The sequence below is a fragment of the Urocampus carinirostris genome, chromosome 14, assembly GCF_059441175.1.
Source record: "Urocampus carinirostris isolate Australia breed hairy pipefish chromosome 14, RoL_Ucar_1.0, whole genome shotgun sequence".
NCBI lineage: Eukaryota > Metazoa > Chordata > Actinopteri > Syngnathiformes > Syngnathidae > Urocampus > Urocampus carinirostris.
Genome location: NC_142362.1, coordinates 20,529,900 through 20,544,705, shown reverse-complemented (window position 1 = coordinate 20,544,705; position 14,806 = coordinate 20,529,900). Strand labels below are relative to the sequence as shown.

Here is a 14,806-nt window from a genome sequence, read left to right as displayed (position 1 = left end):
AACCCACATCGATGTATATAACTCTTAATATATAACACTATGTGTATAACCTATAACTACTGTGTGTATACAACCAATAACTATGTATATAGCCCATAACTACATATATACAGAGCATAAAAAAAGTTTATACATTTTTCCTACGATATGAATACTTTATACGATATGATACTTTGAATCTGCCCACCCTGCATTTAATTATATAGGCTGTTGCCGTTAGCACGGACCCCTCGTCGCCTCTTGTATTTCCCTCTCTTCCTCCGGGAGCTTTTTTGCTGACATGTAGCTTTTTGTCACCCGGCCTTAAAAAAAAAAAAAAAAATTAGGAATGAATTTCACCTTCCGGCTAGCTATGCAGCTGACAAAGAGAAGAGGAAATTTCGCTCCGTCGCCGAGGGAACCAGGTTAGAATTAGTGTACCCTGTCAGACCACGATTTACGACCCCGTTGAGTGCGGGGGCCTTATCGGTTACTCGTAAAATCCTCCTTCGCTGCCCTGTGGAATCGGTATTGACCGGAAGACTAGAGCTGATAAATGGCACGATCGGACTCAGGCTAGCACAGGGCTGGACTTCTGCTTGCCCCTCTCAAAACAATTTTCTAGCGTACCAAATATCGGAAAAAATAAATCAAATACATTGCAGAGTACGTTTTTAGAACAGAAATTTAATCTGATGTATTGACAGTTAACGGTTGTAGATTCGTCGATATGACACCAGGCCAAATCACCTAATAAGGACGGTGAACATGGGTGGCGTGTTGTTGAAGCTTTAATTCCCTTCTCTGGATGTTGAAAACTGCAAAAGTACATTACAATGAATTGAGACCACGTGCCAATAAGTACATCCGTCTGAACTATTACAAAATATAGTTATAATGTTACTATTAGTCATGCTCTGTATAAAACTATCTTTTATAAAGGAGTGGTGAGAAGAAAGCCCTATCTGAAATTATACCATTTAAAGGCATATTTGGCGTTTGCAAGAAGCCGTAGGGGAGAAACAAATAATATGTGGAACAAGGTGCTCTGGTCAGATGAGACTAAAATTTAACTCTTTGGGCTGAATGCAAAGTGTTACATTCGGTGTAAGAGTAACGCTGCACATCACCCTGAAAACACCATCCCTACTGTCAAACAGTGTGGTGGCAGCATCATGCTCTGGGGTTATTTTTCTTCAGCAGAAACTGGAAAGATAAGATCGTTACAGGAAGATAGATGGAGCCAAATACAGGTAATTCTGGCAGAAAATGTGTTTGAGTCTGCAAGAGACCTGAGAATATGGCGCATGTTCATCTTCCAACAGGACAACGACCCTAAACATAAAACATAAAGTGTTAAAATGGCCAAGCCAAGTCAGACCCCAATCTTATAGTGCATTGTGGAAAGATCTGAAGAATGCTGCGCACAAACGATCACCATCAAACCTTATGAAGATTGAGCTTTTTTTGTAAGGAATAATGTGCGAATATTTCTACTTCTTAAAGTGACATACGCAAAAAGGAATCGCGGCTGTGATCACAGTAATATCAGAAAAGCAGGACAGACCAGTGGACCCCAGAGCATTCGTTTCAGTCTTTTAATAAGGAAGCGTTCAGGGCTTGCTGGAGACGTGATGACCGTCAGACGTCAGCAGCGGCGCCGGGGAGATAACTTTGGAATGAGTCGTCAATCATAGTGCGGAAATCAGGCAGGTCAAGTTTACCGGGGTTGGAGAAGAGATCAAAACGTGGGACGGAAACAGGTCGGATCAGAGGCAGGCAAAAATCAGGTAAGCAGAGTTCTAAACGAACGGGATATCGGGAGAAACACACAGAGTTACGAGAATGTACGCTCTGACACTCCTCTCAGGGCGCTTAAGAGAGGAGTGCCAGCCAATCAGAAGGCGCCCACCCAGGAGCCACATGATTGCTCCAGGTGATCTGAGTTAGTAATCATGACAAGAGGTTGCACAAAGTATTAACCTAAAAGGGGCCAATATTTTTGCAACATCTACTTTTCAACTTTTTGAGGGAACAAAATAAAATGTTGAATAAATATTGTTTCTTTTCACGATTGTGTCTCACACATTGTGGATTATTCGAACATATTTTGAGTTTTTTATTTATAAGTTTGAAACCTTCTTTATGGGTATATGTCAAAAATGATCGGGGGCGACGGGGCAATACTTTGCAAGGCACAGTAAAACCGGATGAAAAATTCAAGGGAAGACAAATTTCTACCCGCATTATTTTCCAGGGCATCTCCGTGACAATCTCCTTCAGGGACACACAATACACAAAAGCGAGATAATAATCTGAGTGCAGAGCCAAGAACATGAACATGGGATCCGTTCACTCTTGTGCAGATTAATTCAATAATTGCAGGGGTGGAGTACTCATGCTGAGGCTGAATTCCACTGGCTGAAGGTTATAAACGTGTTTTTTGTTTTTTGAGGTATTTTGAAGAAGGCGGGGCTACTTTACAACACATTTTCCGGTCAGGTAGGGCGGGTAAGGCTCACCAGTGTGATGTGATCATGACTTCATTTGAGTCAACAAAGGGCAACGAGTTACTCAACACTACGATAAATAAAACTGCCCCCCGTCTTACAATAACCGATAAACCTTGACTTTAAGACCCACCTCTCTTTGATAGCTCATGATTGATGCCCACCTCATACTATTCTTTTCCTGTCTTTTTCCGACTGCCTGGCTGGTGGTGATATGAGGTAGAACGATTCGAGATGAATCAGCGGACCAGCGTCTGACCCTGAAGCATGTCAACGACTGCATCTACCAGCCGGCAGAGATAAGAAGCTCCATCTTTACTGTCATGTAGTTTTTGGACTTTATTTCAGGCTTGAGGCGTCGTTGCTGTTATGTACTTTCTGGACAAATTTCAAAATAATACCTATTGTTTTCTTTTATTGATGTTCACTTGGTTTTGTGTACTGTTTCTTATTTGCCTCTTGCTGGGGTTTTGAGTTTTTCCTTGCCGGCATATTGGTTTAAGATCAGGAGATGGTGTGATTGAAATCCGTACAGTCCTTTGAGACATTTTGTGATTAAGGGTTATTCAGAGAAACGCAATTTGACTTGAATTACCTCTGTTTAAAATATTTACTGCTTTAATTATTGGTATCCTAACCTCATTACTTGTATGCATAGTTGTAGGTTACATACATGGTGATTGGTCATTTATTTAGTTATTAGGGGCAAGATCGGTCCTAAAATATCCATCCCGAACCGACTGATTCTCCTAATCCGAGGAAAAAAACGCATTTCGGCGGCATGCGAAGTATGCGCTTTGGCACCCAAGTGCCTTCGTTGGCTGAAGTAAGCATGGCGCCAAAACGCAGCTCCGAGGTGGAGCTTCGGGTTTACTTCGGCTCGGTCCCTCAAATCCAGTGTGAACTTTGGCGCCGAAGTTCGCGAGTTCCCACAGGGCATGGACAAAGTTTATACTCAAGTAAAAGTACAGTTACTTCAGAATAATATTACTCAAGTAAAAGTGCAGTTACTTCAGAATAATATTACTCGAGTAGAAGTAAAAAGAAGTAATCCGAATAAAACTGGCAAGACCGGCCTGGCTCAGCCCAATTTAATAATTGATATTTGATGCCCGAATTTTGGGCCGGGTTTGGGCCCAAGATCTTACCTCTCTCTATTAGTTATGTATTATATACTACCGGTATATGTAGTTAAGAGTTATGCATTAACTTTTCTCCATAGTTATTGGTTATATTCAAAATTATGGACTATAGTTATGGGTTGAGTACGTTGTTATAGGTTATATATGTAGATATGGATTGTATATCCCAGTAAGAATAATATTCATAGTTGTAGGTTATAAAGGTAGTTATAGGTTAATTGTCGTATACATAGTAATACGTTGTATACGCAAGTGTTGTATATGTAGGTATACTTTATATATGTAGTTGTATATATGTTATGGGTTATATTTGAAATGAAATGAAATGATCTGCATTTATATAGCGCTTTTCAAGTCAATGACTTCCCAAAGCGCTTTACAATGTGCTAAACATTTCCCAATAGCGGCCTTGCAGCCATGTAAGGCGCTAACCTGCTTATTGGGGGTACTAGGGGTTCAGTGTCTTACCCAAGGACACTTCGACATGTAACACGGACGAGCCGGGATTCAAACTGAGATCCCTTGATCCCAAGACGAGCGCTCTACCTCCTGAGCTACTGCCGCCCATACTTTTGGTTATGGATTGTATAAATAGTTGTGGGTTGTAGACGGTTAGCTTGCATTTAAAGACATGAGTTGTATACAAAAGTAAGGGTAGTATACATAGTTATAAGTTGTATATGTAGTAACATGTTAGATACCTGTCAACCTCCAGGGCTCCATGCCCTTAAAGATGTTGTATTTTCCCTTACGAAATACAAGATAATCTTACACCATATTTTTCTTTCAAACATGTTTATTTAGTTCAACATGTTATATTGTACATGTGTTTTGATATGTCATGTATATTGTTAATTAACATTTTGCTGTGAGATACTGAGTGGCTCGACATGAATGAGGTTTATTATAAAAAAAAGTTCAAAAATGAAGTAGCTTGGACGTTCACTGTAGAAGAAAAAAATACATGCAAATATAATTAAATAGAATAATAAATTTTCTTATTCAAATTTGTTATTTATTTTCTGCATTAAATTATTGTTGGTAATATACTGATTAAAGGGATAACCACAAACCTGTCCTTTCCCCTTTTATACTTCCTTTTTTTCTTAACTTAATACAACAATAATGATTCGTAATATAATGCATCAAAGCAAGTGAGCCGTTTGAGAGCCGGCTCTCTTTAATGAGTTGAGCTGAAAATGCCAGTTCTCTAAAAAGAGACGGACTTCCTTTCACTACATAACTACCACAGGAAATCCAAGGCGGCAGATGCATGCGCACAGTACCATCAAACCGCGCGCTTCGTTTGCAACGGAAAAAAAACGATACGGAGATAGAGGCTACCGCGGCAAACTCGTTTGACTTGATTGATTTGTCCTTTCGTGATAGTTGGGGTATACCGGATTGTACCCATAATTGACAAATATGCGTTTTTCCGTACATATTTTCTTGTATGTCGTACACGTCCTAAAATGCATAATAAACGTACTTTGTACGGCAAAACCGTACAGGTTGACAGGTATGATGTTATATATGTGCTGTTATATACTTATCTATGGATTACATCCATAGCTAGGGGTTGTATAAGTAAAGTACTTATATAATATATAAAACTATGAGTTGTTTCCGTAAGCAAGAGTAGTATACATAGTTTTTGGTTGTGTGTGAAGTTTGAGATTATTTATGTGGTGATATATACTTATTTAAGTGTTATATCCGTAGCTATAGGTTGTATACATATGTATATATGCGCTATTTTCTCATTTTTAAGCTATATACATTGGTAAGAGTTGTATACATATTTAGATATTTTATACATAGATATGGATTTTAGTAGTTATGGGTTAAATCTGTAATTCTAGGTTATATTTATAGTTATGGCTTGTAGACATAGTTATGCATTACATATGTAGTGTTACATACTTATAGATTAAATATGTGGTGTTAAATATATGTATAGTAATGACTTATATTTTGGTTGTATAGGTACCAGAGTAACTGTTTATACATGCACATATGCGTTATATTTGAATTCATAAGTTTTAAATGTAGTTCTAGATTATAAACAGTATTATATCCTCAGTCATATATGGATTATATATGTAGATTAGGGTCTGTAGGTGACGGTTATATTTATAGTTATGTGCTATATAAGTAGCTATAGATTACATACATAGTGTTATATATTTAGTTGTGGGCTAAAAACATAATTACAGGGTTTAATAATCAATTTTATATTATATTTTGTGATTATTTTATACAATTTTAAAATTGTGACCCATATAGTTAGCCAGAGACCAACTGTGAATAAAATTGGGTCAAAGCAAATATACGTTAACTGTACAGGTATTGCTGACAACGAATGTCTGGCAAGGATTCTGCAACAGCAGCTCTTACGAAGCACTCACAATAATAACCCTAACGGGACGATTGGCGTGCGGTCAAAAGGCAGACTTTCACAATTAAAGTCAGCAGTTATCGAAAGTTTATTATGTAGCTGTGACGTTGTGCTAATGATAGAGAAATATGAGGGTGTAGAGTCCTTGTTTTGGTCGTCCGTTTGGAATCGGTTCCTGATCTGACGTCCGGTCACAGAACAATGGAGAGATAATTAATCGGAGTGCCGGGATATCATGCGTGATTTGGTATGCCTCGGCCGATTCTCCACAGTCGGATGCAGATTGGAGCTGATTGGCGCGATTGCGACCATTAGTGATGCGGAGCAGTCAAGAAAAGGGGCAAAGTTCAAGCAAATCCAAGAGGAAGCAATTGCCTTGTGTTCATTAGCGGCGCAACTATTGGCAGCCAATAGAGACGACGGGGCTATTCCCTTTTTAAATATACATTTTTAACGTTGAGGCTTTATTATGGCAACTTTAAAAGTACTTAAGAGCTTTCGAACGAGTTTGACTTGACGGATGCTAATTGTATAAAGAGAGTGGATAAGGAAATACATTCACAGTGACGGATCCCAACGTTGTAGGCCGTCGGTTGGGTCTTGAACGATTTCTTTTCAATCTGACAATTGTTCATTATCTTAATCCGTAACCTTAATACTAAGGCCTACTTATAAACCCGTAACTTAAACGCCAAAATCGTAGCCTATGCCCTTAAGTCTACACATGAATTCTAACCCTGAATCCTGGCCTAATCCATTGATCATAACTCTACCCAAAGCTTTCGGTCTACCAGTAAATTCGAACTCGAACCCTACCCCTAAATAACAACCTTAACCCCAATCCCTATTCCTAACCTTAAACCCTCTCCCTAATCCTAAAGATACCCCTAATCAGAGCACCTAAATTATTTTCTCTCACGCTCCCCCCCTTCAGAAAAAAAAACTATGCGCTACCTTTTACATCTTATCAACAACACCAAAATTTGACATTTTGAGTGTCCAAACCTTTGGATCAGGTAAGTTCCTCAAGTCAGTCATATATACATAAAATCTCCTTCCGGAAGTATTCTGCCAAGTTAGTGCAAAGTTGACTGTATTCCTCAACAATATTAAATAGAAGAACAAAATACTGGGGGGGAAAAATCATTATGCAGTCCTTGGCATAATAAATGGGTAAATAACGTGTTCTGGAACGGCATCCATTAAACATTTGACAAACGTTTTCATTATTTATCTGTCACCTCGGGCACGCTAATGCAGAACCGACCGTAGCAGCGGGCGGGAAATTGCTTCAGGACGTGAAATTCGTCAATCTCGATTTCTTCGGGCCACTGATAAAAAGCGAAACGATACCAGAGTGGTGTGGGAGATGCTGTGCTCGCTCACAGGTGGCGAAAAAAAGTAAAATGGTACCGTGTATACACTGGAGAAATATTTTTGCTTATTTGAAGTTAATGTATGTATTATATATACACATCTACATACCGTAGAAACCCACAACAGGAATCCGTTTTGGGTGTGGATTGCAAAGTGAAATTGCTGTATAGCGGGGGATAGAAACCTATGCTAATTAGCTAAAGCGTAAACAACCACTGTTAACCCAGATAAAAACATTTACCGTAATTTCCATTTTATAAGCCGCACCTGACTATAAAATGCAACCAGTACATTTTAAAAGGAATAAGAATTTTAAACATACATAAACCGCTCACCTGACTATAAGTTGCACTTTCCATGAGTTGGTTTATACTAATCGTATTCATCTAAAAGCAATTAAACTTATTTTATGGTGTTTATTGGCGGTTGTGTTTTATTACTGTCTTGCATATTCCTTGACACCAACTGTCTCACAATTAATTTTTTGCCTGAGCAACCCTGGCAGATGTTAGACAAAGTGTAGAGTTGAAATTGTATGGCAAACGTTGCGGCTTATAGTCTGAAACTTATGGTGGATAAAATAGTATATTGTTGTCCACACCCAGGTATTTGTAGGTCCTGCATCATCCCAGTCCCTCCTGCATCATCCCAGTCCCACAGAAATCAAGACCTGAGGAACTCAACGACTTCAGGCCGGTCGCCCTGACATCACATGTGATGAAAACCATGGAGTGGTTGCTGCTGCACCACCTGAGGCTACAGGTCCTCTGCAATTTGCTTATCAGGAGAAGGTGGGAGTGGAGGATGCTATAGTCTACATGCTACACCGATCCCTCTCTCACCTGGATAGGGCTAAGGGGGCTGTGAGGATTACATTTTTGGACTTCTCCAGTGCCTTCAATACCATACAGCCTCTACTACTTAGTAGGAAACTGACAGAGATGGGAGTTAGCTCACACCTTGTCGAATGGATTACGGACTACCTGACAGGCAGACCCCAGTATGTGAAACAGGGGGGCTGTACATCGGACACTGTGGTTAGCAGCACAGGATCTCCCCAGGGGAACGTGCTCTCTCCGTTCCTATTCACTCTGTATACATTGGACTTTCAGTACAACTCTGAGTCCTGCCACGTGCAAAAGTTTGCTGATGACCCTGCGATTGTGGGATGTATCAGATGTGGGCAGGAGGAGGAGTACAGGAAATTGATTCAGGACTTTGTCCAATGGAGCGACGCAAACCACCTGCACCTGAACACCACCAAGACCAGGGAGATGGTGGTGGACTTCAGGAGAACTAGAACTCACCCGGTTCCTGTAACCATCAAAGGAGCTTGTGTAGAATTGGTTCAGACCTACAAATACCTGGGTGTGCAGCTGGACAACAAACTGGACTGGACTGCCAACACAGAAGCTCTATGTAGGAAAGGTCAAAGCCGACTTTACTTCCTCAGAAGGCTGGCCTCCTTCAACATCTGCAAAAAGCTCCTGAAAATATTCTATAAGACAGTTGTGGCAAGCGCCCTCTTCTATGCGGCATCGTTTTGGGGAGGCAGCGTCATGAAGAAGGATGCCTCTCGTCTCAATAAACTGAGAGAGAGCTCTGTTGTGGGCACAGAGCTGGACAGCCTGACAACCGTAGCTGAGAGACGGGCACTAAAAAAGCCCCTTTTTATCCTTCAAAAACGTGCAATAAGAACCATACACAGGGTAGGATATCGGGATCATACCAATATTTTATTCATGCAGTCCAATTTATTGAAACTGGATGATTTAATAAAATTTTTCACTTCACAACTGTTATTTAAAGTCAACAAAAACATAGTGCCAGAAAACATACAAAGATTATTCACTCGGAAAGAGGGAAATTATAACTTGAGGGGCTGTGGTGAATTCATAATCCCAAAGGTGAGAACCACCAGGAGAAGTATGTGTGTGTCTGTGTGTGGAGTCAGACTTTGGAATAATTTGCAAAATGAAATCAAACAATGTCCAAATATCCATGTGTTCAAATTTAAATACAAAAAAGCATTACTGGCGAAATACAGAGATGAAGAAAATGGGATATGAGGGAGACTGGAAATACTGCACTTCAAACCATGGCTAACTTGTTGTTATTGTGCTATTATCACATCAGAACTGTTATAAATATTGTGTTCATTTTTATTGATATTATCACTGGTGCCGCAGTGACATGCGCATTATGATGTTGAGGGATGGGTATTGCGAAGATTAGTGTATAAAATATGTGATTATTGTAACTTATAATTATTGATATCTGACCTATGTAATAAGTATATCCATGAGATTTTGTTGTATTGTACACAAGAGGGAGCTATCTATAAAATGTATTTAATAGGGAAGATAAAGGGGTAGGAAAAATAAGCATCTGCTTCTGACTACCCCTTTTCGAACATTTTGTGGGACATTATTTCGTTGTTGACTCATTGTTTTTGTCCTGTTTTTATTTTTATGTTCGAAATAAAATTTTCATTCATTCATTCAATCATGGACAACTCATCACATCCACTACACAGCATTATATCCAGACAGAAGAGCAGCTTCAGTGACAGACTGCGTATTACCATGCAGTCTGTCGCACTGACAGACTGAAGAGATCTTTTCTTCCTCATGCCATGAGGCTCTTTAACTCCACCCGGCGGAGTAAAGGCCCACATTAAACCACACCCCCTACATTGCATATTGCTGTATTTTATTGCAATGTGTATTTTGTGTAGCACTATCTAGATACTCTATATAACACGCTACAGTGGGTATTAGCACGTCACATTGGGTATTTGTATATTGTATTCTTTTTGCTTTATTATTGTATTGTTCTCAGTGCAGGGATGCTGCTGGAAATGTAAATTTCCCTGCGGGGATGAATAAAGTATCTATCTATCTATCTATCTATCTATCTATCTATCTATATAGCAAGTACTACTTATGAGTATTATACGTGCATCCAATTAAATAAAAATATGTGTAAAGTAAAAGTTACATTGTATTTATCTTTGGTGTGACATAACTTGTGGAGGTAAAGTGGCGTATTGGGTCGATGCCAATTAGTGCTGATTTGTTGCTTTTATTGCCCCTTTGTTTTTCTCTTCTTTTTTATCCTTTATTGCCTCATTTTTAATAATCGTTCTGACCTTCAATTATTTAAGGCCGTGCAACTTAGTGAGGGTAGCATTCAGGTGCCTTCTTATTTCTTGACAATCGCAAGCTTTGTTACCAAGGTTACAATGTTTTTGCTTTTCCCTTTAGCATCACTGCCAGCCTTCGGACCCAATGCCAATAAATTCAGTATTGTACCACCGACTTAAGTCTTTACGAAGCACACGAGATTCTTAACTTCGTTGCACTATTGTTACGATGCACTATCCTTTTCATTCATAAACATGGCACGATTATTAAAACTTAAGCCAGTCTCTAAGCACCACGTTGTAAATAGATTTTTGGGGGGCTTTTATATATTTGTTTCACTTTAAAGTCTTATTATGGGTTAACCCTGGAGTGCCATGTCTAATCTCATTGCTTTTAATGTTTCACGGCTTTAACATCAGAGACAATAAAGACAATTTAATTCAATTAGGAGAAAGGTATTGTGGCAGAGAGTTCAGCCGATAGCATATTGGCATTTTTATGATACAGTCACGCAAACCAGTAGCAGACCAGCATTTTACATGATGTCAACGAATAGCAAACAGGCATATCAGAGACATATGAGGCAGGTGACTAGATTGAATATTCTTGTTGCTGTGGCATAGTGGGGGAAATGCTGTAAAGAGGGGCCAAATGTCATCTTATTCCACAGTATAAAGTGAAAACGTCGTAAGGAAGGAACGCCATATCCCGGGTCTACGTTATATTTCGTCACATTTAGAATGAACGAGAGATCCAACGGCCATTGGCCGAAAATCCAATAGGCAGTGACCACTCAAACAGCAGCGCAGCACTCTCTCCACGGCAATAAACACCAACCGGGATATATTCGGGCAAGTGTATAACAACAAAAGTTTTTCCACTTGCAAGCTAAGTCAACTCTGAGTCACCCGGGCTTCGTCATGCATTAGGGTTTTTATTCCAGAAATTAAAGACTGAAAACAGGCCAACTTCCTTATGATTCATTCCACATGAGTATTTATATGGGAAAAATTTAGCACTAGTTATTTTCAGTGAACCGGTTTCCTTACGTTGAAATAGGAATACCATCTTAATCGGCTATCAAGCTTGCCGCTCGACAATGTTTCTGGGAAAGGAAACACGTTCAGGAAGTGCTGAACTCTCCTAGTTGATGATAACGAGAAAGTTCTATGGAAACGATCATTTGCACATTTTGTGAAAATTACTTATACCCGTAATGGTTTTCAGAAACGAGACAAATCGAGTCTGTTTTTGACATGATTTAGCCCTCAAAAGACAGCCCATTTTGGGTTGTATTTAGTCTTTAAAAATGGATCTGAATTGGGTCAGATTTAATTTATAAGAGATGTCCTAATCTGGGTCAAGTTTAGCCCATAAAATATCTCTGAAATTAGGTTGTGTTTGGCCGATGAAATAGCTCCACATTGAGACTTGTTCATCACGTAGAAGACATCTGATATTAGGTCGTGTTTAGCCCATAAAAAGCATCCAAAATGGAGTAATATTTTAGCCCATAAATTACGTCAAAAATTGGTCGACTTTAGCCAATAAGAAATGTCCAAAATTAGGTTGTCTCCCAACCATTAGACATCCCAAATTGGGTTGTATTTAACCCATAAAAATGTCCAAAATTGGGTTGTATTTAGCCAATAAAATACATCATAAATTGAGTCTTGTTCAGCACATAAAAGGCATCTGATATTAGGTCATGCTTAGCCCATAAAAAGCATCCAAAATGGAGCAATGTTTTAGCGCATAAAATACATCAAAAATTGGTCGGCTTGAGCCAATAAGGAAAGTCCAAAATTGGGTTGTCCCTAACCCATAAGACTTCCCAATTGGGTTGTGTTTAACCCATAAAATATGTCCGAAATTGGGTTGTGTTTAGCACATTAAATGCCTCCAAATTGATTATTGTTCAGCACATAAAAGACATTTGATATTAGGTTGTGTTTGGCCCATTAAAAACATCCAAAATGGAGTAATGTTTTACCCCATAAAGTACGTCAAAAATTGGTCGTCTTTAGCCAATAAGCAATGTACAGAATTGGGTTCTCTATTACCCTTCAGACTTCCCGAATTGGGCTGTGTTTAATAAATAAAGGTGTCCAAAATTGGGTCGTGATTAACCCATAACAGTATAAATTGTCCAGCCCATAAAATACGTCCAATTTAATGTCTCGCAAACAGATTTCTATAACTTTCACTTATTTCACCAACTTCAAACTATTACTTGAGACAGAACTTTGGTTTCTCTTGAACTTCTTGAAAAATACCTGTTTTTTACTTTCCAAACAAATTTCAATTCTGACTTCTTTGGAATGAAAGAATTGCATCTTTTTGGCAGTTATCAACTGAAAAAGACATATTTTAGACAAAACCTATCCATCATTGTAAAGCCTTTCAAAAGACTGCTTTTTAAGGTCTTCAAAAGGACCTTTTTCCACGTTCACTTTAACAAATTCACTTTTAGGGATGAAACCGTCACATGTTTTTCCACATCTTGAAAAGGACACTTTTTAACTTTCACTTTTCAACCATATTCGGATGTCATTCGGGCAGAACTTAGCTTCTTTTTAAACGTCTTTCCAACCAAATTTTGCTGAGTGGGTGTTGACATTATTTTCCCACTCCAGAAAAAAACGTTATGTCCCCAAAAGATGCATTTAATGGCTTGTTAAAGCCCATTAATAGACGCCTCTTCAACATTTTTTCAACTTTCACTTTACAAATAAATTCACATTTGGGGATAACTACATGGCATTATTTTGATGAAAGTCGTCTTTTCAACATGTTGGAAGGGACGTTTTTCAACTTTCCAACCAAATTCAGATGTCTTTTGGGACGAAATCATGGAATCTTTACGACGTATTTTAAACCAAAAAAAGATGTCTTTTGAACAAAAACCCCCAAAACACTATATTGGAGGGAACCTTGGCATCTTTTCAACCCTTTTGTTTTACTCAAAATATACATCTTTCGGACAAAACTATACACAGAAGACGTCTTGTCAATATATTGCAAAGGACATTTTTAGCTTTCACTTCCCAAGACATCTATTGGACCAAACTTTGGGGTATTTTAACCTATTTTAAACCATTTTTTTCCCAAGTGCTAAGTAGTCTACGAGAAATACTTTTTATCAAAGTCTTCAAAAGGACACTTTTTAACGGTCACCTTTTAACCAAATTAAGACGTTTTAGAGCAAAACCATGCCATATTTTTGATGGTTATTTTTCGAACCACCAAAAGACGTCTCTGGCCAAATCACGATATCAATGTCTCACTCAAGGATAATTGTAAAGCCCCGGGAATAAGTCTTTTCAACGTTTTGAAAAAGTCGTCTTTCCAACTTTCACTTACCAAATTTTTTTAAGCAAAACCCAAGCCTCATGTTCATCTCTTTTCAACCACTTTATGCCGAGTAAGTGGTTTATTTTTCCACCCAGCATTATTTCAATAACTTTAAAAAATGACATATAACGCGGAACCACAACAGCCTGATTTCTTCACTCGCCAAGGCGCAGCAGGCGCGCGCACTTGCGTGCATAAGTGTGGACTTCGGACGCTTCTTTTCACTTGAAAACTATCACACACAAACGACACTTAACCACACAAAATTCACCCCGAAGGTGAATTTTTGCATAAGTTACCTTGCGCCGTCGTGCTGCAGCAAATAAACGACCACATCCAAAAGACGCACCAGATCCAAAAAACGCATCTTGTCCGAAAGACGCACCGCGTCGCGTCGTCGTGGCGCGTCGGCATGTTTGCTTTTCTTGCTCCAAGTGTCCCAAGTGTCCCAAATGTCCCCCTCCCTCCAAGAAACACTACTCGAAAAGTAAAAGAGAGCGCGCACTTCCGTCGGTAACGAGCACGCACTTCACCCTGCACGCCTTATGATAAGGCAACGTGATTATTGCACGTCCGCGAAATGCGTCATATTAGAAATATGACTAAGAAAAAGAAACATCAAACTATCTATCTATATACCCTGGTCATATCCCTCGAGAGGGGTGACCGACAGCAAGACAAACACATACAAAAACAAAGAAAATTAAAATAAGGGAAGAAGTAGCAAAAAAGACACACAGCAATTTTTGTCCATGGCATACCCAAATGCCCAAACACCCAGACAAGTTAAGCACCTCAGCACCCAAGTTGGTCATGCTTTCGTCCCTCCAGATGAAACAGGACACAAGAAAGTGGTCATGTCACGCCGGTCAGGGTGACACAACACACTCTTCTGTTCAA

The 14,806-nt window shown here is 39.1% G+C and overlaps 1 protein-coding gene across 1 annotated transcript in view; it reads right to left on the bottom strand.

The window, feature by feature from the left end:
• The window catches only part of tfpia (tissue factor pathway inhibitor a), a 28,948-nt gene extending 14,510 nt beyond the window's left edge, over positions 1 to 14,438 (bottom strand). Inside the window, exon 1 of the mRNA XM_088352851.1 lies at positions 14,206 to 14,438. Within this exon, the coding sequence (XP_088208977.1) occupies positions 14,206 to 14,320 (115 nt within the window). The 5' untranslated portion in view covers positions 14,321 to 14,438. The remainder of the gene's footprint in view (positions 1 to 14,205) is intronic.
• Between the last annotated feature and the right edge of the window lie 368 nt (positions 14,439 to 14,806).